Source organism: Myxine glutinosa, chromosome 6 (assembly GCF_964187855.1).
Source record: "Myxine glutinosa chromosome 6, kmMyxGlut1.1, whole genome shotgun sequence".
In the NCBI taxonomy this organism is placed as follows: domain Eukaryota; kingdom Metazoa; phylum Chordata; class Myxini; order Myxiniformes; family Myxinidae; genus Myxine; species Myxine glutinosa.
This window is the reverse complement of record NC_136266.1, coordinates 111,370,510-111,393,812: the sequence shown is the minus strand read 5'-3', so window position 1 is coordinate 111,393,812 and position 23,303 is coordinate 111,370,510. Positions and strand designations below refer to the sequence as shown.

General features: G+C 44.5%; 2 protein-coding genes across 2 annotated transcripts in view; both read right to left on the bottom strand.

Annotated features, from left to right (window-relative positions):
* The window catches only part of LOC137412810 (transmembrane protein 200A-like), a 34,257-nt gene extending 33,533 nt beyond the window's left edge, over positions 1-724 (bottom strand). Inside the window, exon 1 of the mRNA XM_068098142.2 lies at positions 491-724. The gene's annotated coding sequence lies outside the window, so the exon portion shown is untranslated. The remainder of the gene's footprint in view (positions 1-490) is intronic.
* A 10,003-nt stretch (positions 725-10,727) lies between these two features.
* LOC144892645 (uncharacterized) overlaps positions 10,728-23,303 on the bottom strand; it is a 184,512-nt gene continuing 171,936 nt past the window's right edge. The window contains exon 2 of the mRNA XM_078780394.1: positions 10,728-11,733. Within this exon, the coding sequence (XP_078636520.1) occupies positions 11,713-11,733 (21 nt within the window). The 3' untranslated portion in view covers positions 10,728-11,712. The remainder of the gene's footprint in view (positions 11,734-23,303) is intronic.

The following is a 23,303-nucleotide window of genomic DNA, read 5'->3' as shown; positions in this document are numbered from 1 at the left end:
CTAATGTAACCACGAGTACCACGGGGATCTATAATACCCAGGAGTTTCGTCGCTGAGTAGCGTGGGTGGCTAAAAGTAAAAGTACGAGTCGCTACCATTAGATTTATTAACGACGATACAGATGATTTTGTCATGAAAAGAATCAAAGTTTCCTGTAAAATTCACATCAATATGACTATGAGGTTTCATCAAAGAACCCTTAACAACGCGAACAACCCACGGGACGAACCCATATTCCCGCTGCTGTACAAGTGTACAGGTGTACGTACACGTGCGTTGCACACCTCTTCGATGTAGTAGCCTACGCGGAGGGTACAGGACACGGATTGATCTCGTTCTATGTACGGGTTCGTACGTACTCTGTGGGAGTCATTGGACGTCTCATACGAACAGGAGAAACTATATAAATAAATGCAATTTCGGCCGTTTGACGTACCGAGGTGCCATCTGGTGCGGGGCGAGGTACCGCCCCGTACCTCTTCATACTCACCGAGCACGGCGGGAAAGCAGGGCCTGATCGATTACGCCTGATGTCCGTGAGTCCGCGGCGCCATGATCCCCTCACAATCGCTCTCGCGGTCCCGAAAAAGCAGCTGCGGCGCGAGGAATCCCATTGGAACCACGGAGCCTTCCGGAGGCCTCCAGTCATATTGCGCGGTCTCGGCGCGGCGACGAGGGTGGCCCGAAAGTGGCGCGGCCATGGCCGGCGCAGCGCCGAGCGCCCTGAGGTGAGTGACGCGCGAACTGGCAGCGCGAGACCGGAGGGGTTGCTAGGTGACGCGCGAGACACGGCGACGAACGCCACGCTGTGATGGACGAACGGACGCAGGGAGGGAGGGAGGGTGGGGGCGGAATCACGAGTTCTGTCCCGTGGAACATGCCACGTGGCTTTTACAGCACAGGATGATAAACAGCGTGGTACCCTGTCTGGTGGTCCCGTCGAGGGTACTCGCTACTCGCCATATCGAGACCTCCCGACCATATCGAGACATCCCGACCATCTGGAGACATCCCGACCATCTGGAGACCTCCCGACCATCTGGAGACATCCCGACCATCTGCACATCGCCGACAGTGTAAAACACGCTCATGTCATGAGAATGTCGAAAAACTAGAAATGGTGTTTAATGTTCTCCGTTGACACCACAAAAACTTGCACATCGTGGGGACCATTCATTACGTATTTACTTCCGTACCACCACCTCCGGCGCGTGTACCGTACCACCTGTGAGATCACTATGAACGGTGTTTTGAGAAAGTACCAGTTTTTTACTCTTTTTCAGTGTCCTCGTAGTTCCGTGTCTCACTTTTCACGAGCATGGCGTCTTCACTCATAGAGGTTCGATGGGCAGGATCTCACCTCTCTCACACCTCACCGAACTGGCCAATCATGGGCGACCATTCTCGACAAATCGTCCATTCCGGTTACAGCGAAGCGACCTTTTGTTACGGGTCTTGTCCTCCAAGCGTCTCATGCTTCACCGTAAACCGGTGGTCAATTTGTAATTAGTAGTAGTCCAGGCATCAATTTGTAATTTTTTCAGGTTGTCGACAACTCACCTGCTCCATTGTTAAAATTATCTCGTTAAAAATGATCCCTGGGGGGTTTTAACCCGGCTTAACGTCCACCTGAGGGATGATCGGGTTCATTGATGCAACTCTATACCTGTGTGGCACAAATTCCACAGTTTATATTCGGGTCGGGAATCGAAACCAGACGAGACAACTCAAAGCGAAGTGCACCAGCCTGTCGAACTGTGATATCGAACTGGAGTGAGCAGTAAGCAGGAACAGCAGTAAGCACGTACAGCAGTAAGCAGGTACGGTGAAGCGGTCCGTGTACGGATTGTAGAACTTTGAGGAGGCAACAAACACATTGAAGAACAATGACCATGTGGTTGAGTTGCAGATGAGGAGCAATGGCAATGGGGTTCAGTTGCAGATGAGGAGCAATGGCCATGGGGTTGAGCGGCAGATGAGGAGCAATGGCCATGGGGTTGAGTTGCAGATGAGGAGCAATGGCAATGGGGTTCAGTTGCAGATGAGGAGCAATGGCCATGGGGTTGAGTTTCAGATGAGAAGCAATGGCCATGGGGTTGAGTGGCAGATGAGAAGCAATGGCCATGCGGTTGAGTGACAGATGAGGAGCAATGGACATAGAGTTGAATGGCAGATGAGTAGCAATGGCCATGGGGTTGAGTTGCAGATGAGGAGCAATGGACATAGGGTTGAATGGCAGATGAGGAGCAATGGCCATGGGGTTGAGTGGCACATGAGGAGCAATGGACATAGGGTTGAATGGCAGATGAGGGGCAATGGCCATGGGGTTGAGTTGCAGATGAGGACCAATGGCCATGGGGTTGAGTTGCAGATGAGGAGCAATGGCCATGGGGTTGAGTAGCAGATGAGGACCAATGGCCATGGGGTTGAGTGGCAGATGAGGAGCAATGGACATCGGGTTGAATGGCAGATGAGGAGCAATGGCCATGCGGTTGAGTTGCAGATGAGAAGCAATGGGCACACCATCGTTGCCCATGACAGACTGGCAGAACACCATGTCGTTCTTACTTCTTCACAGCCTCAATCTGCTTTTGCAGGAATCGTTGCTGTTCCGTCGAAGGAGATTCCACATCACTCCACGATGTCAACTTCGGGATCCTATCTGATCGTGAAGTTTTGAAGGGTTCGGTGAGGTGTTATTGTTACCACACCGCACAAACTCAGATGGGCGATGACCAACGTTCTGCAACGCACACCAGTTCCAGAGATCCACACGTGTCTTCCATTACCAATCACCTTTTGCAAAGCTAGCCGTTCCTTATGAACCGTTTCGTTGGAGTGCTTGCTTGAGTGCTTAAAATCAAGGGAGCCGATTGGTGAGCGCTCTGTAAGCTGATTGGTAATGGAAGACACCCCAGGTGCCCAGCATCCCCAGAGCGATATACCTGGTAATGTGTCTCCCTGGATAGTGCAGGCCCATATGTCATAACAATATTGTTTGTGTTTTTTGTTTGTTAAAATTGATTTAGCAATGGATTCTGCTTCAGAATATTATAGAGATGTAAAAAAAATAGGGTTCCATTTTTTCTTTTACGTCTAATAGGTAGTAATTCGAAGAAATCCAAGATGGCCGCCATAAAATTTGGAAAATACACTTTTGTGCATATCTTTGTATCTAGATATCATATAAACATGAATAATATGTCCTTTTATATGTTTTCAGACCCAAGGAAGCCATTTCTGCCATTGTTTTTACAGAAAAATGCAAGGAAAATAAAATAGTGGACATATACCAGCCAAAGTGGGGTCGGCCGGCATGAAATCGGTTAATTAAGTTTCCACCATCTAGTTAAGGTCTGGTTTTGACTGTGTTGACGAAATGTGAATCTGAATAGTAGTATCTATCTTTGCAGGACCGACGACAGTTCAAGAGTGTCTAGAAAATTACACCTACCTTCAAGATGAGTGACTCACCACCCAGGAAGATTGAGAAGTCAGTAGATTTCGGACTTTGTTTTGTATGCCAAATGGCCATAGGGCAAACAGACTATACAACCTTTGTAACGAAACCAAAACTCTCCTCTGTCGAGAAACTGATGGCAGGTGCTGAGGAACAGTACACGTATGGTGAAACAAAGTTTGCATCATTGAATAGACGTTTGCAATATTCCTCTGCTGAAGAATTGCTCGCAAAAGGTCTCCGCTACCATAAAGCTTGTTACAAAGATGTTACCAATAAGATGCACATTGATCGAGCAAAGGCTAGGTTTGAGAAAGGAACAACATCAGGCAGTGCCGCAGAAATCCGACTGAAAAAGAGAGGACGACCAAGTTCTAGTGATCTAGGGGAAAGCACGTCAACATCCAGAAGGTGTTCCCGAGAACAGACATTTGACGCGCTCAGATGTGTCATATGCCAGGAAGACAGAGGAAGTGAACTACACAATGTGTCAACAAAGAACATGGGACTCCAGATCAGAAACATTGGCCAAGAAACAAGTAATGACAATCTGAAAGTGAGACTGAACAGTGTCATAAGTTCGCCTGACCCATTGCAAGCAATGGCTGAGGACATGAAATATCATTTACCATGTGTAGTTAAGGCCAAACGTGCTATAGTTAAGACGGAAAAACAAACAGAAACAACCAATGTTAACTTTGGTCAGGTGTTATCAGACCTTGAACTCATTGAAATTGTTGAAACTGCGTTGAATGATACTACTGAAAATGCTGTGCTGAATATGAATGAAATTCATGTAACCTATGTCAATTTACTTAAGGAGCACGACTTTCCGGTCTCAGACAACCATAGTTATAAGCCATACCTGAAACAATTGATCCTAGACAACATTGCCGATGTTCATTTCAGCCGGCCCTCAAACAAAACAAAGCCAGAGCAGATTCTTTCCACAAAGCTCAAAGACCACATGATATCAAGCACAATTACAGCAGACAGCATCAAAGACGATTTTAAAGTACTTTTGCGAGCTGCGAAAATATTGAGGAAAGACATCGCATCTTCCCCAGCATGGAAATTTAATGGAACCTTTGCTGATTACAAGCCACCCCCGATGCTCAACATCTTCTGCAAGCATGCAGTCATGGGAACAAGGAAAGTAGGAAATAGCAACAGGGAGGACTCCATTGGTGTGAGTGCATCATTGTTGGCGCAGCACTTTGTCGGTGCTTATAAATCTGACCGACAGGTATCGTACGAACCAAGAAGCGAGGATGGATCATTCAAACAACGATTTGAAACTCCATTGAGTGTGGGCTTAGCTCTCGACATACACAAAAACACACGATCCAAGGCGCTTGTAGAGAAACTTGCACATCTGGACCTCGCCATCTCCTACAAAAAGGTCATGGAGATTGAGACCAGCATTGCCAACTCCGTACTGAAGCAAATGGAGTCCACCGGAGGCATCTGTCTACCACCATGGTTGGTTCAGGACACGTTCGTCTGGTTTGCCATGGACAACATCGATTTTCTAGAGTCAACTCCTTGCGGGATGAATACCCTTCATGGTACAGCAATTGCGATCTACCAGCCTGTATCACCGGAGAAATCACCCATGATACCACCAATTGAACTTGACCGGTCATCAAAAGCTCAAACGATACATGATGCAGTTGGCTGTAAAACGTTGACCTGCAAGAAGCCAGCACCCGAGAAGAGAAAGAGCGACTGCAAGCTGCTCACATCAAAACCCGAGACAGACAAGAACAAGAAAACCGATATGACCTGGATGATTGGATGCCTGAACTTCGAGGAAGAAGGAGAAGTTGACGTCAAACTCACAGCTCCGGGGACGTGGGGAGCCTTCAATTCCTTGCTATCTTCGTCCAGTGAGAAGACCAATGTTGCTCTCGTTCCTCCGTTGATAAGGTCGCCTCCTACAGACTATGATACACTGTACACGGGTCTGATGAGAGCTCACAACATCACAACTCGTGTTATGGGGAGTGAGGCAATCACAGTCATGACTCTCGATTTGCAGCTATACGACCTGGCGATGAAGCTGTGGGTGGAACGCGAGGACATCAGGAAGCAATTCCTCTTCCGACCTGGTGAGCTACATGTTGTGTTTTGGGCCTTAGCTGCATTAGGAAAATACGTGGAAGGGAGTGGAATTGATCAGGCATGGGTCGAGGCTGGACTTTTCTCGCCAACCACAGTGAGCCAAATACTAAATGGGAGGCACTTGTATCGAGCTCTGGAGGCACACATGGTAACACTGATCGCTTTGTACAACCTGTACTTCCAGAGATTCCTGGCAATGGAACCTGAAGAAAGGGCCTATCTGAACGAGTCATCTGTTCGTCTGGGAGAGGCATATCAGAGAGACATCAGCGGGAGCATGGAGCCAGAGAAGAATCTATGCGACATTCTCAAAAAAACATTGGCCATGATGGAGTCCAGAGATATGACCAAAAAACTGGAACAATTTGAGGTCAGCACAAACAAGATACAGCGCTTCATCCTGAACTACATGAAACAGTTTGAGACTATCCTTCTGTTCATTAGAAGTACAAGACAACGTGATCTGCTGCTGCATATGAAGAGCATCGAGTCTCTCACGAAGTACTTCTTCGCTCACGATCATCTAAACTATGCTCGGTTGCTCCCTCTCTACATTTCAACAATGCAGGAGACTGAAAAGCAGCACCCAGAACTGTGGAGGGAATTCATGAAAGGGAACTTCTGTGTGACAAAAGGATTGGCAGGCTTCACATCAATAGCCCCAGACCATGGCATTGAGCAAGAAAACCGTACACTGAAGGTGATTGGAGGAATCGTAGGGATAACTCAAAATGAGAAGGCGCTTGACAAGTTCTTCCTCATTGCACCTGAGCTGTCAAAGTCACTGCACGAGTTTGCGGAGGGATATGGTCTTGGTGAAAACCAGAGCAGAAAACAACACCACAAAATCACGGGGGGAAAGCTTTCCCGGGTGATGAGCCATGCCTCCAAGCTTTCTAGGGTGTTCCGTGAACATGGCGATCCATTTATGGAAGAGGAAGTAGACGAGGTCTACAACCTGCTCACCAAAGAAGTCATGAATGAAAAAGTGTCCAGCGACATCTTAGAGCGCGACGAGATCGGACAACAGATGTTCCAGCAATTTGCCACAGATCGTTTAGCTGAGGGAAAACCTTCTGTGTGGGACAAAATGACGAAAAGAAAACTTCGAACATTCAAGAGTTCGAATGCCACAACAGAAGTGAGATCGGGCGACAAGCTGATCAAAGTCAAAGAAGAGCGAGGATTGTTGCAGAGGTTCATCGTTATCTCACGGAGCCGACCAGAGCTCGACCTGAAAGAATGTATTGGCACCTATGAATTTGGCATCGTTCCACGTTCTTTATTTGCATCTGATGGATCCCTCTTGTTGGCATACGACAAGGCAAAAATCCTTCGTCAACTTGAGCATCTGGCTGAGCCTGAAGAGCAGGATGTACATGATCCACCAGGAGAACCTATTTCGACAGAAATCAATGAGCATCAAGACGCGGGAATTGCCGCTTTGAATGATGCAGCAGCACACGCTGGGGAAGAAACTAATGACCCATCAACTGACTATGAAATCTCAAGCCAAAATTTGCAGGAACCCTCTCAGATCAGCCAAAACCCAGACACAACCACAAGATCAGGAGTGATCAATGAAAACGAGACTACTTCTCGCCATAGAGTGATAATCATTGATGGCATGGCTCTTGTTAACGGGATCTCCAAAACAGAACAAATGATTACATGCAGTGACTTTGCTCAATCGTTCATTGAACGCCTCGAAAATATTGCCGTGCATTATGATGACGTGAGGTTGGTATTCGACCGATACATCGATAACTCACTGAAAGACAAAATGCGCCTAAAGAGGACAAAGGGGAAATCAACATACTATCACGTCAGGGATAGTACATTGATCCAGAAGATTTCACTCAAAGATTTCCTTTCCAATGTGAAGACCAAGGCAGAGCTTACAGAGTACTTGGCTGTGAAGTGTCTATCTTACAGCAAGGCTCATCCAAACATGTTGAAGAAGTTCATGGTGACATCAGGAACTAAGACCACGGGCAATAGTGGGGGGGCCAATGTTTTCCCGTTGAATTCAAATGTTAATTTGTGGACACTGGTTGGGTTGTCTTTAGGGATGATAGAAGTTGTAGAAAAAATATGTCTCCATTTTTTTCAAGTTCTTTATAGCGGCCATTTTGGATTATCAAAATGGCGTTTGTTGAAAACCGAAATTGTCATTATCTTGGCTTCTAAATGACCTAGAGTGTTAATTTTGGTGTCCAAATGTACATATTTGCGGATACTTAATCCAATAAACACACATTTATACACCTACATATGATCAAAAGGGTTCTTATGGCAGCCATCTTGGATTTTCACGCACTTATGCCAACACATATATATTTTTTTCCATCATTTTCACTTCTAAATCACATAAAGGCTGGACTTTAGTGTTCAAATGTACACTTATAATGTCTTTGTGCAATATTTTTAGTTGGCAGTGTTCATTGTTACATTGAAGGATCTCCATCCTCCTCATCATCAGTGTTATCGATTCCCATGGGGCGCTCCTGACCCGTGTTACCACACACCTCTTCATCTGCCCCACACATACACATCTCAGAACAGTTGAGATGCTGAGACCTGCATGAGCAGTGAGACATGCATTGGGTCTTCTTGCAGTTACATTTGATTAGATGTGTGATGGCAGCTGGGGCTGGAGGGTCCTTGGTTGTGATGGGCACCAGCTGATCTCCTTCTGCTCTCCATCCATGTTCTGTTGGTTGTGGAAGCTGGGGGTCCGGTACATCAGCCTGATGCCACACCATGGCCTGGAAATGTGCACGAGCAATGGCTTCATGTAAAGCTCCCCGTGTTGGTGGCAGCTTCTGTGCCTCTAGCTGTTTCTTGGTAAACAGTCTCCACCTCAGCTTGCCCACATCCACAACTGTAGTACGAGGCTCATACAGCTGGCATACAAATGCCTCAATGTCACTTTCTGTGTCAGCTCTCAGCTCCTCAGAGGCCCCAAGGTCATGAAACGCAGATACCACCTCAACAGAGCACCTATTGAGGGCTTGCCAACATGTGAGCTTTCCCTTGCCGGCAAACCGACCAGTCTGGTCTGCTCCCGTGAATGCATGGAATCCTGGTAGGGCTGCAGCCTTCCTGACACCAAGTTCATGTACTATTGGTTCCAGTGAGATTTGCCTCTTCTTGTTCCCCACACCCGTGATGAAGTATGTGTCTTTGCATAGTTCATGGTACCGGTGGAGTGCTAGGATGAATACATCAGTATCAGGTGACTGAATGTACAGCTGTGTTGCACCTCTTCGGACGGCATCTAGACTGTGAAGAAAGATCCTCGTATCAGCCTCCTCCTGGGAGCTACGGAGATGCTGTACATCCATGCAGTTGGAGAAGACATCCTGCCTTGAAGTGACGATGAAGACCTTGGTAGTCCCCTCAAAGTGACACAGAGCTTTCTTTGCCAGATAGACAGTTAGCTCATCTTTGGTGTTGGTGTGCGACAGGAACTGTTTTGCTGTCAGTTTCCCAATCGGGGTGCTGTCTTGAACGTGGTAAGCAGTGGGCGGCTTGCCACCTTGGCGCCTCTCCCGTGTGGCCTCTTTCAGTGAATTTGGCAGATCATATCGGTCAAACACGAGGTGGACTTCATCATACCCGTTGGTCTTGCAGTCCAGTGTTGCATTGAAATGGCCAGCCCACTGGGCACATGTTTTGACCCATTGTGGCTTACCCATTGCTTGCACTAATGCCATGCCGTCTATGACAGTCACCTTCTTGGGAGGGGGTGGAGTATGTTCAGGATTGTCGTCGTCTGGCTGCTGACCAGTGCCAGTTGACTTCTTGGGTAGATCTTCTAGGATGGTCCTCTATGGCATTCCCAGCAGCCCTCAGTGCAGCCATCACAGTGTGCATCTCCCCTAGTCGCAGTACCCACTTGCCTTTGCAGTCATCTCTGGTCATCTCCAGCTGTTTGGCTCGCTCATACAGGGCCATGTCTAAGGTGATCACTGTCTTCCTATCGGGACCCATGACCATGCAGTTGATTTGCTGTGTCTGTTTCAAGACTGTTATCAGTGTTTGCCATTCATGGGCTGGTGCTGCTACCAATGGCAGGGCGTTGACCTCTGTCAGAGGCTTCGAAGAGGAGAGCAGTGAGTTGTAGGCTGTCCAAGTTGGGATATCGTGATGCTTGATCCTACTGCCAGGTGGTTGTTTTGGATCGTGGACGAGTGACCCAACAGGGTCAGCATGCTGGGGTTCTGCAGCTTGCAGCTGGTCATCTGGTGGGATGATGTCGTCTTGTACGTCCTCAGCTTCAGCTGTTCGCATGATTGTGCGTGAAAGTAGCCACACTGTGTCCGTCGCAGAGTACGGCTTGGTGACATCTGGGTTTGACCGTGTCTTGAAGCTATACGTGGTACCTGTGGCAGATTGTTTGTTTGGTGCTTGGCAAGGAACAAAGTCTGGAGCAGTCAGAACCTTGAGTGAGCGGTGTCTGGCCTTTCGGTCATGTAGTGTCAGTGTTCTATGTTCATCTGTGGAGGGTGCATGTTCCCGTCGTTGGTAGAGTGCCCAGGCTGTAGCATGGAGTGTCCGCTTCCCATCAGGTGTGTCTTCATTGAAGTCACTGTTGTCCACTGCAAAGAAGACAAACGTCCCTATGCGCATGGTTCTTGGAAAGTATACACCCTGTTCTGTCGTAGACTCTATGACTGAGTTGGCCAGCTGTGTCTCCAACCGCAAGATCCGACTATAATCAACAGACAGACCGAACCCATGCAGGAAATCCAGAAGCTTCTTGTTTCTGGTGGACTGATGGACTACAATGGCAACGGCAAGCTGCTGTGGCCATTCTAAGCGATGGCGGAATGGTGCATCTGGCTCTTTGGGCTTGTACGTGACTTGGCGTTTTGACTTGTAGCCGTACATGATGTTCTGACTGATGGTTATAACATCTCGATGAATAGTGGCTGAGCGCATAGTCTCTGGCTCAATGCTCGTGGCTGGTCCTTCCAGTAGCCAGTGGAGGAAAGCATAGAGTACTTTGGGTACATGCTTTTCAGCATCATCAGTGTTCATTTCTCCTTCAAATTGCCATGGGTGCTTGTTCTGACAAGCAATGGCACTGCGGAGAACAGAGGCACTCTCAAACAGTTGTTCGATGTTTTTTTCATTTGTCTTCGTCATTGCATCTTCGACAGCTGCATCACGCACGGCAGTGGAGAATACACAGTCTGACTCGTTTCGACGTTTTGGTTTCATGAAGTGAACGTCATCAATGTGAGAGTTGATTTTCTCCTTCATGCCTTGGGTAGTAGGTGATGGGACATTGTGCACACCATTATTGTCAAGAATCCTGGAGTAAACCGACTTCAGGTCAGACATGTTGAGAATTTCACCAGCTTGGAGTAGAGAGCGAACAAGGCTGACAAACTCAATGTCTGCGGCTATTTTGATAACATTAGTTTCTTGCAGTATGTGTTCTTTGTCATCACTTGATGTCCCACTCTTGGGAGCACGTTGGACATTCTGCACCCAGCATGGGAGATGATACTTGACGTCGATCGCATGAGCATCATGTGCACTGATGGCAGCACTCAGCTGAACTTTCCACTTGTGGTTGCTGCCTTCTTCAACAGCTTTCTTCAGCTGTTTACCTGCGTTGAACGTGCATACAACATGTACACTTTCCTTAGTGACCTCTTGACAGAAGAAACAAAGGTCTCTGTTGAATGGAGTTGATGATGAACGTGTGAAGCGAAGAGTCTCGTCTTGCGTAGAACCTGAGGTACTTGCAGCGGCAGGTGCAGAAGAAGGACGTCCACACCTCTTATGAAGATGCTGGGTGTCGCCATGTTCGCAGGCTTTCTGGTGGCGAACTCTAGCACGCTCCAGGTGAGCAGTGTTGCATGTAGATCCATAACATGCCCGGTGCCACTTTGCTTTATTGTTCCTCAAGTCAGTGGCAGTGAAACAGCTTAATCGTTCGCTGATCTGTTTGAAGTCGGCATCACCATATCGTGCCCTCTCCTGGATGAACTGGAGAAACTTTGCATATGAGCCCAGTGCTGGCTCAGTCACTAGTGCACCTTGGGGATCCTGGCACTGAATGCAAAGTGTGAAATCAGTTTCTTTCTTGGTTTTCTTGCTTTTTGGCTCCATCATAGCTCAGGGTCACGAATCTGGAACATACAAATAACAAATAACAATTAAGATAGATGTGCATTAAGTTAGATTTTGGACACTGGTTCGGCTGTGCCATAAAAACCTATTTTTATCCCTTGTAGGTTATTAAAGAAGGTTTCATTCAATTCTCTATCCCCAAAAATGTACAACTGGACACCAGAATCGAAACTCTAGGTCATTTAGAAGCCAAGATAATGGAATTTTACGTTTTCGACATCCGCCATTTTGAAAATCCAAAATGGCCGCCATAAAGAACTTGAAACAATTGGAGACATATTTTTTCTAGAACTTATATCATCCCTAAAGACAGCCCAACCAGTGTCCAAAAATTAACAAGCAATTTCACCGGGCATTTCAATCTGCTACATTGGCCCCCCCACTACAACACTGAAGTTCCAGACAGTCTACTCACGCACAGCCAAGAAGAGGCCGATACACTCTTAATTCTGCATGCTCTCACAGTCGACAAAGATGCAGAAGTTATCATTGATTCGCCAGATACCGATATCTTCCTCCTACTGATTCAGAGATTTCACGATCTACCACCTGCTACGAGGTTTCTCACTGGGAAGGGAAAGTTGAGGAGGAGCATTGCAGTCCAACCTATTCATGGCATGCTAGGAGAGAAACGTGCGTCTGCAATACTTGGATTCCACGCATTCACGGGAAGTGACATGTCTGGAAGGTTCGCTGGCAGGAGCAAGGACTGGTGCTTTAAGGTCTTCATGACATGTGACAACAAGATATGGGAGGCTCTGGAGTCTTTGGGACAAACTGATCCGTCACCAGAAGTGTGTTCCCAGCTGGAACGCTTCGTCTGTCTGCTGTACAAGTCTAAAGTTCACACGAAAGTAAACGAGCTTCGCTGGTTCTTATTCTCCAACCGTGCTGCTGAGGGAGAGAGTCTTCCACCTACCACTGGTTCGCTAAAGTTACACGTTCAGCGAGCACATTATATCGCAATGATATGGAGAAAGGCAGCAGAAAGCCATCCGTCCCTTCCATCACCTGTCGAGTATGGTTGGCAGTTACTTTCGGATGATGGGGTTTATGCCCCAAGTCGATGCCTGAATCCTCCAGCCCCAGAAGCAATAATGAATCTCGTGAACTGTGGGTGCAAGAAAGGGTGTATGGGAAGATGTAGCTGTCGCAATAACAATATTCCTTGTACTGAAGTTTGTGGGTGTGTGGGTTACAGTTGTAACAACAAAGCAAACATCAATGAACCGCGTGTGATAGATATGGATGAGGATGAATGAGGCATTCGTTTATGTGATCGTTTATGTTCATTCATCGTTTATGTTTAGGTGTGTGTGTATGTGTGTGTGTGTGTGTGTGTGTGTGTGTGTGCGTGTGCGTGTGTGTGTATTCAAAATAAATGTTATCAGTGAAGATTGTTTATTGAATCGATTCTAATTGGGAAATTATACGATCCGATTTCACGACGGCCGTCTCCATTTTGGCTGGTATATTGCCCACTATTTTAATTTCCTTGCATTTTTCTGTAAAAACAATGGCAGATATGGCTTCCTTGGGTCTGAAAACATATAAAAGGACATATTATTCATGTTTATATGATATCTAGATACAAAGATATGCACAAAAGTGTATTTTCCAAATTTTATGGCGGCCATCTTGGATTTCTTCGAATTACTACCTATTAGACGTAAAAGAAAAAATGGAACCCTATTTTTTTTACATCTCTATAATATTCTGAAGCAGAATCCATTGCTAAATCAATTTTAACAAACAAAAAACACGAAATTACTAATCGCCCTAGACTAGGAGGACAATGACTGTGCTCTTCTGTTCCGAATGTCAGATCAAAAAGGGTCCACCGTGGGCAGCAAACAAGATGGGTGAACATTGCTTGACGTCTTCAACTGAGTCACCGATGCAACTGCCGGGAATGAGCACATTGTTACAGGGTGTGTGACGGTGATATTATTAAGGGTTAGTGAATGACACAGTGTTACAGGGTGTGTGACGGTGATATTATTAAGGGTTAGTGAATGACACAGTGTTACAGGGTGGGTGATGGTGATATTATTAAGGGTTAGTGAATGACACAGTGTTACAGGGTGGGTGATGGTGATATTATTAAGGGTTAGTGAATGACACAGTGTTACAGGGTGGGTGATGGTGATATTATTAAGGGTTAGTGAATGATACAGTGTTACAGGGTGTGTGACGGTGATATTATTAAGGGTTAGTGAATGACACAGTGTTACAGGGTGGGTGATGGTGATATTATTAAGGGTTAGTGAATGACACAGTGTTACAGGGTGGGTGATGGTGATATTATTAAGGGTTAGTGAATGATACAGTGTTACAGGGTGTGTGACGGTGATATTATTAAGGGTTAGTGAATGACACAGTGTTACAGGGTGTGTGACGGTGATATTATTAAGGGTTAGTGAATGACACAGTGTTACAGGGTGGGTGATGGTGATATTATTAAGGGTTAGTGAATGACACAGTGTTACAGGGTGGGTGATGGTGATATTATTAAGGGTTAGTGAATGACACAGTGTTACAGGGTGGGTGATGGTGATATTATTAAGGGTTAGTGAATGACACAGTGTTACAGGGTGGGTGATGGTGATATTATTAAGGGTTAGTGAATGACACAGTGTTACAGGGTGGGTGATGGTGATATTATTAAGGGTTAGTGAATGACACAGTGTTACAGGGTGGGTGATGGTGATATTATTAAGGGTTAGTGAATGACACAGTGTTACAGTGTGGGTGACGGTGATATTATTAAGGGTTAGTGAATGGCAGTGTTACAGGGGGTGTGATGGTGACATTATTAAGGGTTAGTGAATGACACAGTGTTACAGGGTGTGTGATGGTGATATTATTAAGGGTTAGTGAATGACACAGTGTTACAGGGTGTGTGATGGTGATATTATTAAGGGTTAGTGAATGATAGTGTTGGTTAGTGTGTGATGGTGAATGACAGTGTTAGTGTGTGATGGTGATATTATTAAGGGTTAGTGAATGACAGTGTTGGTTAGTGTGTGATGGTGAATGACAGTGTTAGTGTGTGATGGTGAATGACAGTGTTAGTGTGTGATGGTGATATTATTAAGGGTTAGTGAATGACAGAGTGTTACAGGGTGTGTGATGGTGATATTATTAAGGGTTAGTGAATGACACAGTGTTACAGGGTGGGTGATGGTGATATTATTAAGGGTTAGTGAATGACACAGTGTTACAGGGTGGGTGATGGTGATATTATTGGGGGTTAGTGAATGACACAGTGTTACAGGGTGTGTGATGGTGATATTATTAAGGGTTAGTGAATGACACAGTGTTGCAGGGTGGGTGATGGTGATATTATTAAGGGTTAGTGAATGACACAGTGTTACAGGGTGGGTTATGGTGATATTATTAAGGGTTAGTGAATGACACAGTGTTACAGGGTGGGTGATGGTGATATTATTAAGGGTTAGTGAATGACACAGTGTTGCAGGGTGGGTGATGGTGATATTATTAAGGGTTAGTGAATGACACAGTGTTACAGGGTGGGTGATGGTGATATTATTAAGGGTTAGTGAATGACAACAGGGTGTGTGATGGTGATATTATTGAGGGTTAGTGAATGACAGTGTTACAGGGTGGGTGATGGTGATATTATTGAGGGTTAGTGAATGACAGTGTTGCAGGGTGGGTGATGGTGATATTATTAAGGGTTAGTGAATGACACAGTGTTACAGGGTGGGTGATGGTGATATTATTAAGGGTTAGTGAATGACACAGTGTTACAGGGTGTGTGATGGTGATATTATTAAGGGTTAGTGAATGACACAGTGTTACAGGGTGGGTGATGGTGATATTATTAAGGGTTAGTGAATGACACAGTGTTACAGGGTGGGTGATGGTGATATTATTGAGGGTTAGTGAATGACACAGTGTTACAGGGTGGGTGACGGTGATATTATGAAGGGTTAGTGAATGACACAGTGTAACAGGGTGGGTGACGGTGATATTATTAAGGGTTAGTGAATGACACAGTGTTACAGGGTGTGTGATGGTGATATTATTGAGGGTTAGTGAATGGCAGTGTTACAGGGTGTGTGATGGTGATATTATTAAGGGTTAGTGAATGACACAGTGTTACAGGGTGTGTGATGGTGATATTATTGAGGGTTAGTGAATGGCAGTGTTACAGGGTGTGTGATGGTGATATTATTAAGGATTAGTGAATGACACAGTGTTACAGGGTGTGTGATGGTGATATTATTAAGGGTTAGTGAATGATACAGTGTTACAGGGTGTGTGATGGTGATATTATTAAGGGTTAGTGAATGACACAGTGTTACAGGGTGGGTGATGGTGATATTATTAAGGGTTAGTGAATGACAGTGTTACAGGGTGGGTGACGGTGATATTATTAAGGGTTAGTGAATGACACATTGTTACAGGGTGTGTGATGGTGATATTATTAAGGGTTAGTGAATGACAGTGTTACAGGGTGGGTGACGGTGATATTATTAAGGGTTAGTGAATGACACATTGTTACAGGGTGTGTGATGGTGATATTATGAAGGGTTAGTGAAAGACACAGTTTTACAGGGTGTGTGATGGTGATATTATTAAGGGTTAGAGAAAGACACATTGTTACAGGGTGTGTGATGGTGATATTATTAAGGGTTAGTGAAAGACACAGTGTTACAGGTTGTGTGATGGTGATATTATTGAGGGTTAGTGAATGACAGTGTAACAGGGTGGGTGATGGTGATATTATTAAGGGTTAGTGAAAGACACAGTGTTACAGGGTGGGTGACGGTGATATTATTATGGGTTAGTGAATGACACAGTGTTACAGGGTGGCGATGTTGATATTATTAAGGGTTAGTGAATGACAGTGTTACAGGGTGGCGATGGTGATATTATTGAGGGTTAGTGAATGACAGTGTAACAGGGTGGGTGATGGTGATATTATTAAGGGTTAGTGAATGACACAGTGTTACAGGGTGGCGATGGTGATATTATTGAGGGTTAGTGAATGACAGTGTAACAGGGTGGGTGATGGTGATATTATTCAGGGTTAGTGAAAGACACAGTGTTACAGGGTGGGTGACGGTGATATTATTAAGGGTTAGTGAATGACACAGTGTTACAGGGTGGCGATGGTGATATTATTAAGGGTTAGTGAATGACACAGTGTTACAGGGTGTGTGATGGTGATATTATTAAGGGTTAGTGAATGACACAGTGTTACAGGGTGGGTGACGGTGACATTATTAAGGGTTAGTGAATGACACAGTGTTACAGGGTGTGTGATGGTGATATTATTGAGGGTTAGTGAATGACAGTGTTACAGGGTGTGTGATGGTGATATTATTAAGGGTTAGTGAATGACACAGTGTTACAGGGTGTGTGATGGTGATATTATTAAGGGTTAGTGAGTGACACAGTGTTACAGGGTGTGTGATGGTGATATTATGAAGGGTTAGTGAATGACACAGTGTTACAGGGTGTGTGATGGTGATATTATTAAGGGTTAGTGAATGACACAGTGTTACAGGGTGGGTGACGGTGATATTATGAAGGGTTAGTGAATGACACAGTGTTACAGGGTGGGTGACAGTGATATTATTAAGGGTTAGTGAATGACTCAGTGTTACAGGGTGGGTGACGGTGATATTATTAAGGGTTAGTGAATGACACAGTGTTACAGGGAGGGTGATGGCGATATTAGTAAGGGTTAGTGAATGACACAGTGTTACAGGGTGGGTGACAGTGATATTATTAAGGGTTAGTGAATGACACTGTGTTACAGGGTGTGTGATGGTGATATTATTAAGGGTTAGTGAATGACACAGTGTTACAGGGTGGGTGAAGGTGATATTATTAAGGGTTAGTGAATGACAGTGTTACAGGGTGGGTGACGGTGATATTATTAAGGGTTAGTGAATGACACAGTGTTACAGGGTGTGTGATGGTGATATTATTAAGGGTTAGTGAATGACACAGTGTTACAGGGTGGGTGATGGTGATATTATTGGGGGTTAGTGAATGACACAGTGTTACAGGGTGTGTGATGGTGATATTATTAAGGGTTAGTGAATGACACAGTGTTGCAGGGTGGGTGATGGTGATATTATTAAGGGTTAGTGAATGACACAGTGTTACAGGGTGTGTGATGGTGATATTATTAAGGGTTAGTGAATGACACAGTGTTACAGGGTGGGTGATGGTGATATTATTAAGGGTTAGTGAATGACACAGTGTTACAGGGTGTGTGATGGTGATATTATTAAGGGTTAGTGAATGACACAGTGTTACAGGGTGGGTGATGGTGATATTATTAAGGGTTAGTGAATGACACAGTGTTACAGGGTGGGTGATGGTGATATTATTGAGGGTTAGTGAATGACAGTGTTACAGGGTGGGTGATGGTGATATTATTAAGGGTTAGTGAATGACACAGTGTTACAGGGTGGGTGATGGTGATATTATTAAGGGTTAGTGAATGACAGTGTTACAGGGTGTGTGATGGTGATATTATTAAGGGTTAGTGAATGACAGTGTTGGTTGGTGTGTGATGGTGAATGACAGTGTTAGTGTGTGATGGTGATATTATTAAGGGTTAGTGAATGACAGTGTTGGTTAGTGTGTGATGGTGAATGACAGTGTTAGTGTGTGATGGTGAATGACAGTGTTTGTGTGTGATGGTGATATTATTAAGGGTTAGTGAATGACAGTGTTACAGGGTGGGTGATGGTGATATTATTAAGGGTTAGTGAAAGACACAGTGTTACAGGGTGTGTGATGGTGATATTATTGAGGGTTAGTGAATGACAGTGTTACAGGGTGGGTGATGGTGATATTATTGAGGGTTAGTGAATGACAGTGTTACAGGGTGTGTGATGGTGATATTATTAAGCGTTAGTGAATGACACAGTGTTACAGGGTGTGTGATGGTGATATTATTAAGGGTTAGTGAATGAACCATTGTTACAGGGTGTGTGATGGTGATATTATTAAGCGTTAGTGAATGACACAGTGTTACAGGGTGGGTGATGGGGATATTATTAAGGGTTAGTGAATGACACAGTGTTACAGGGTGGGTGACGGTGATATTATTAAGGGTTAGTGAATGACACAGCGTTACAGGGTGGGTGATGGTGATATTATTAAGGGTTAGTGAATGACACAGTGTTACAGGGTGGGTGACGGTGATATTATTAAGGGTTAGTGAATGACAGTGTTACAGGGTGGGTGACGGTGATATTATTAAGGGTTAGTGAATGACACAGTGTTACAGGGAGGGTGATGGCGATATTATTAAGGGTTAGTGAATGACACAGTGTTACAGGGTGGGTGATGGTGATATTATTAAGGTGTAGTGAATGACACTGTTACAGGGTGGGTGATGGTGATATTATTAAGGGTTAGTGAATGACAGTGTTACAGGGTGGGTGATGGTGATATTGTTAAGGGTTAGTGAATGACACACTGTTACAGTGTTACAGGGTGGGTGATATATTTTATTTATTTTTTTTTTTTTTTTGTATACAAGATCGAGGCTCGTGAAAGAGCGAAATGTTAGTGAATGACAGTGTTACAGGGTGTGTGACGGTGATATTATTAGAGGTTAGTGATGTTTTGAACTTGACTTTCATTATTCACCGTTACAAGTTCATCTCACAAGATACATCAACTTCGGGTGTTTGAAACGTCAATTTCCCTTCGCTTCCCACGGCAGGTATAGTATTACTGTGATTCCCATGACATCAAATAGATGTTGAGAAGCAGTTAATGTAAAAAAAAACAAAAAAACACATACACATTCCGTCACGTGAAAAAGTAAGTGCACCCCATGTAAAGTTTTGACTTTTTCAACATATTTCACCATACAGCTATTTGATCTTCATTTCAACAATATTGATAGATAAAGGTGATATAATATAAGAAATATCATCAAACATTTACATTTTGTAGTCCATTGTATAATTTAAATAAACATAAATGCAAATATCGCATGTGGAAAAAGTAAGTACACCCTTGGCTCTCATAGGTGGTATTGCCCCCTTTGGCAGAAACAACCTCAAGTTGGCGTTTCTTATAACTGTCTACCAGTCTCTGACATCGACTGGGAGAAATTTTTGCCCACTCCTCCATGCAGAATTCTTTCAGCTGTGCGATGTTTGAGGGGTTTCTTGCATGCACAGCTCGTTTCAAATCCCCCCACAACATCTCGATGGGATTTAGATCCGGGCTTTGACTTGGCCATTCCAGAACCCTCCATTTCTTTCTTTTCAGCCATTCCTTGGTGGATTTACTGGTATGTTTAGGGTCATTGTCATGTTGCAAGGTCCACCTTCTGTTGAGCTTCAACTTTCCGACAGATGGCCTCACAATATCCTCAAGCACCCTCTGGTAAAATGAAGAATTAATAGTGGATTCTATGATAGTGAGCTGCCCAGGCCCTGAGACAGCAAAGCTGCCCCAAACCATAATATTTCCACCACCATGCTTTGCAGTTGGTATCAGGTTCTTGTGGTCAAATGCTGTCTTTGGTTTTCGCCAAACATGTCTTCTGTTACTGTGGCCAAATAGCTCTACCTTTGACTCATCTTTCCACAGCACATTGTTCCAGAAGTGCTGGTCTTTGCCTTGGTGTTCATTGGCAACCTTTAGTCTTGCCCTGATGTTCTTTCTGGACAGCAAAGGTTTCCTCCTCGCACACCTCCCATGTAGATCAAATTTCTGCAGCCTCTTTCTAATGGTAGACTCGTGCACTTCGACATCAACGGTGGCAAGAGCTACCTGGTGGTCCCGTAATGACATTCTGGGGTTCTTCGAGACTTCTTTCAGCATCTTGCGGTCTGCTCTCGGGCTGAACTTGCTGGGGCGGCCTGGCCTGAACAAGTTGGCAGTTGTTTGGAATCTTCTCCACTTGTATATGATCTTCCGGACAGTCGAATGATTGATTTCAAATTGTTTGGAGATCTTTTTAAATCCCTTCCCAGACTCGTAGGCATCTATAACCTTCTTTCTGAAGGCCTCAGGAAGCTCTTTTGATCTAGGCATGGTGACGCGGCACACTTCAACAAGAAAGAGCAAACCAAACTAAATGTCTGAGGTTTAAATAAGACAGGTTCCTCCAAGATCCTGTCTAACGATGTTCTAATCATTTGCACCTGAGCTGGTGCACCTGATTCTAATTTTAGGTATTTGAAGTGGTGAGAAATGTAGGGGTGTACTTACTTTTTCCACATGTAAAATTTGCATTTATGTTTATTTAAATTATACAATGGACAACAAAATGTAAATGTTTCATGATATTTGTTATATTATATCACCTTTATCCATCAATATTGTTGAAATGAAGATCAAATAGCTGCATGTTGAAATATGTTGAAAAAGTCAAAACTTTACATGGGGTCTACGTACTTTTTCACGTGACTGTATGTACACACACACACACACACACACACACACACACACACACACAAGCACACATGTATACACACACAAACACACACACACACACACACACACACAAACACATATACACATACACATACACACACACATACACACACACATAAACACACACACACACACACACCCATACACGGACAGACAGGGCATTGGAATAGTTTCGCATCGCGACCTGATGATCCCATCGAGCATGAACAAAAACACAAAGCATTGCGACCAGCTATCGCACTTAGGTACAAAAATTAATTTATTAAAGGATACCTGCAAGGTAGTACTTTGATGCCATGGCAACATTTGCCTTTTCAGAGTACTTTGATTAGATGATGCTCCTCATCTGAAGGACATGGAGTGATGGAGACGATGTCAATAGACCTGTCAATGAGATATACCTGGATCACTGGTCTCGTCTTCCTCATCGCCATTGCACGGCACGCCGGAGGCCAATAAAATGTCTTTGGCTTTGCTCCGTCTATGGACAGAAGTTTAATACAACTGTCAAAAGTTATCTGATTTGACTCCTGAGGTTTGTAAACACGAGCTCGTGTGAATTCTTTTGGGAAGGGATGTCAAGCTCACTGTCTCGGGTGAAACCTTCGAGTCGGTACCATGGCCGAGCTCCGTGGAGGGTTGACCATGTCGATACATGATGGTCTTCCATGGTTTTTAAGCGGTTAGGTTGTGCCATGAAGATCTATAACCAGAATCCAACGAGAAATAACAAAATGACTTTCGGTGGAACAAATTAACATCGGAACGATGGAATCAGATTTATGACCTTGAATATCGTGGGGACGACAAGATGGCGTTTCAAGAGGAAAATAGACGTTGCTGTGGCAATCTCTTCGGGCCAGGGTTGATTAGTGTGTGTGTGTGTGTGTGTGTGTGTGTGTGTGTGTGTGTGTATGTGTGTGTATATGTGTATATGTGTATGTATGTTTGTGTGTGCTTGTATGTGTGTGTATGTGTTTGTGTGTGTGTGTGTGCGTGTGTGTGTGTGTGTATGCGTATGCGTGTGTGTGTGTGTGTTTATGTGTGTGCATATGAGTTTGTATGTGTTTGTGTGTGTGTGTGTGTGTGTATGTGTATATGTGTTTGTGTGTGTGTGTGTGTGTGTGTGTTTGTGTGTGTGCTTGTATGTGTGTGTGTTTATGTGTGTGTGTGTGTGTGTGTGTGTGTATATGTGTTTGTGTGTGTGTGTATGTGTGTGTATGTGTATATATGTGTGTGTGTGTGTGTGTGTGTGTGTGTGTATGTGTGTGTGTCTGTGTTTGTGTGTGTGTGTTTGTGTGTGTATGCATGTGTGTGTGTGTGTGTGTGTGTTTATGTGTGTGTATATGTGTTTGCGTGTGTGTATGTGTGTGTGTATGTGTATATGTGTTTGTGTGTCTGTGTGTGTTTGTATGTCGTTGGTTGTTATCTCCTTTTTGCGGGTTTCAGGAGGTGAAACGGAGTCCTCCTCGGACCCAAAGTATCCATCTCTGCTTCGGTAAGGGATCACGTGGTTCATGGACCAAGCTGTTCAACCTTTTCAGAGTTTTGTTCGAAGGGATCTTTTCAGGATCGTCACCGAACCCAGATTGCCTCCAGTTGTCGTTCATTTGTGGTAATATTTCCTGGGATGGTTTTCAAAATGTCAGTGAGGTTCTTCTTCATCATTCCTGTTGCTCCAATTAATCACTGGTACAATTTCGATGCTCTTCAGCTTCCAAGATCTCTTGACCTCGTTTTTGAGGTTCTGGTATTTGGTCATTTTCTTGATTTCTGCGTTGTTTAGGCCAAAATCGCTGGGTACTGATATCTCAATCATCAATGCTGTCTTTTCCTTTTTGTTCCTGAGTACAATGTCCGGACGCAATGCTTTGTTTGTTTTCTATGTTCACGCTCGATGGAATCATCAGGTCGTACGTGAGCATGACGTCTTCATTTTCAATGATTGCCCTTGGTTCGTGTTTCCATGAGTTTTCTGGTACTGAGATGTTAAATTTTTTGCAGATATGATAATGAATCACTTTGCATACTTTGTTGTGCCGTTGTGTGTAAAGTTGTTCTGATAATAGTTTTTTGCATCCTGAGAGCAGTTGACTAGTATTTTCTGTTTCTGTCT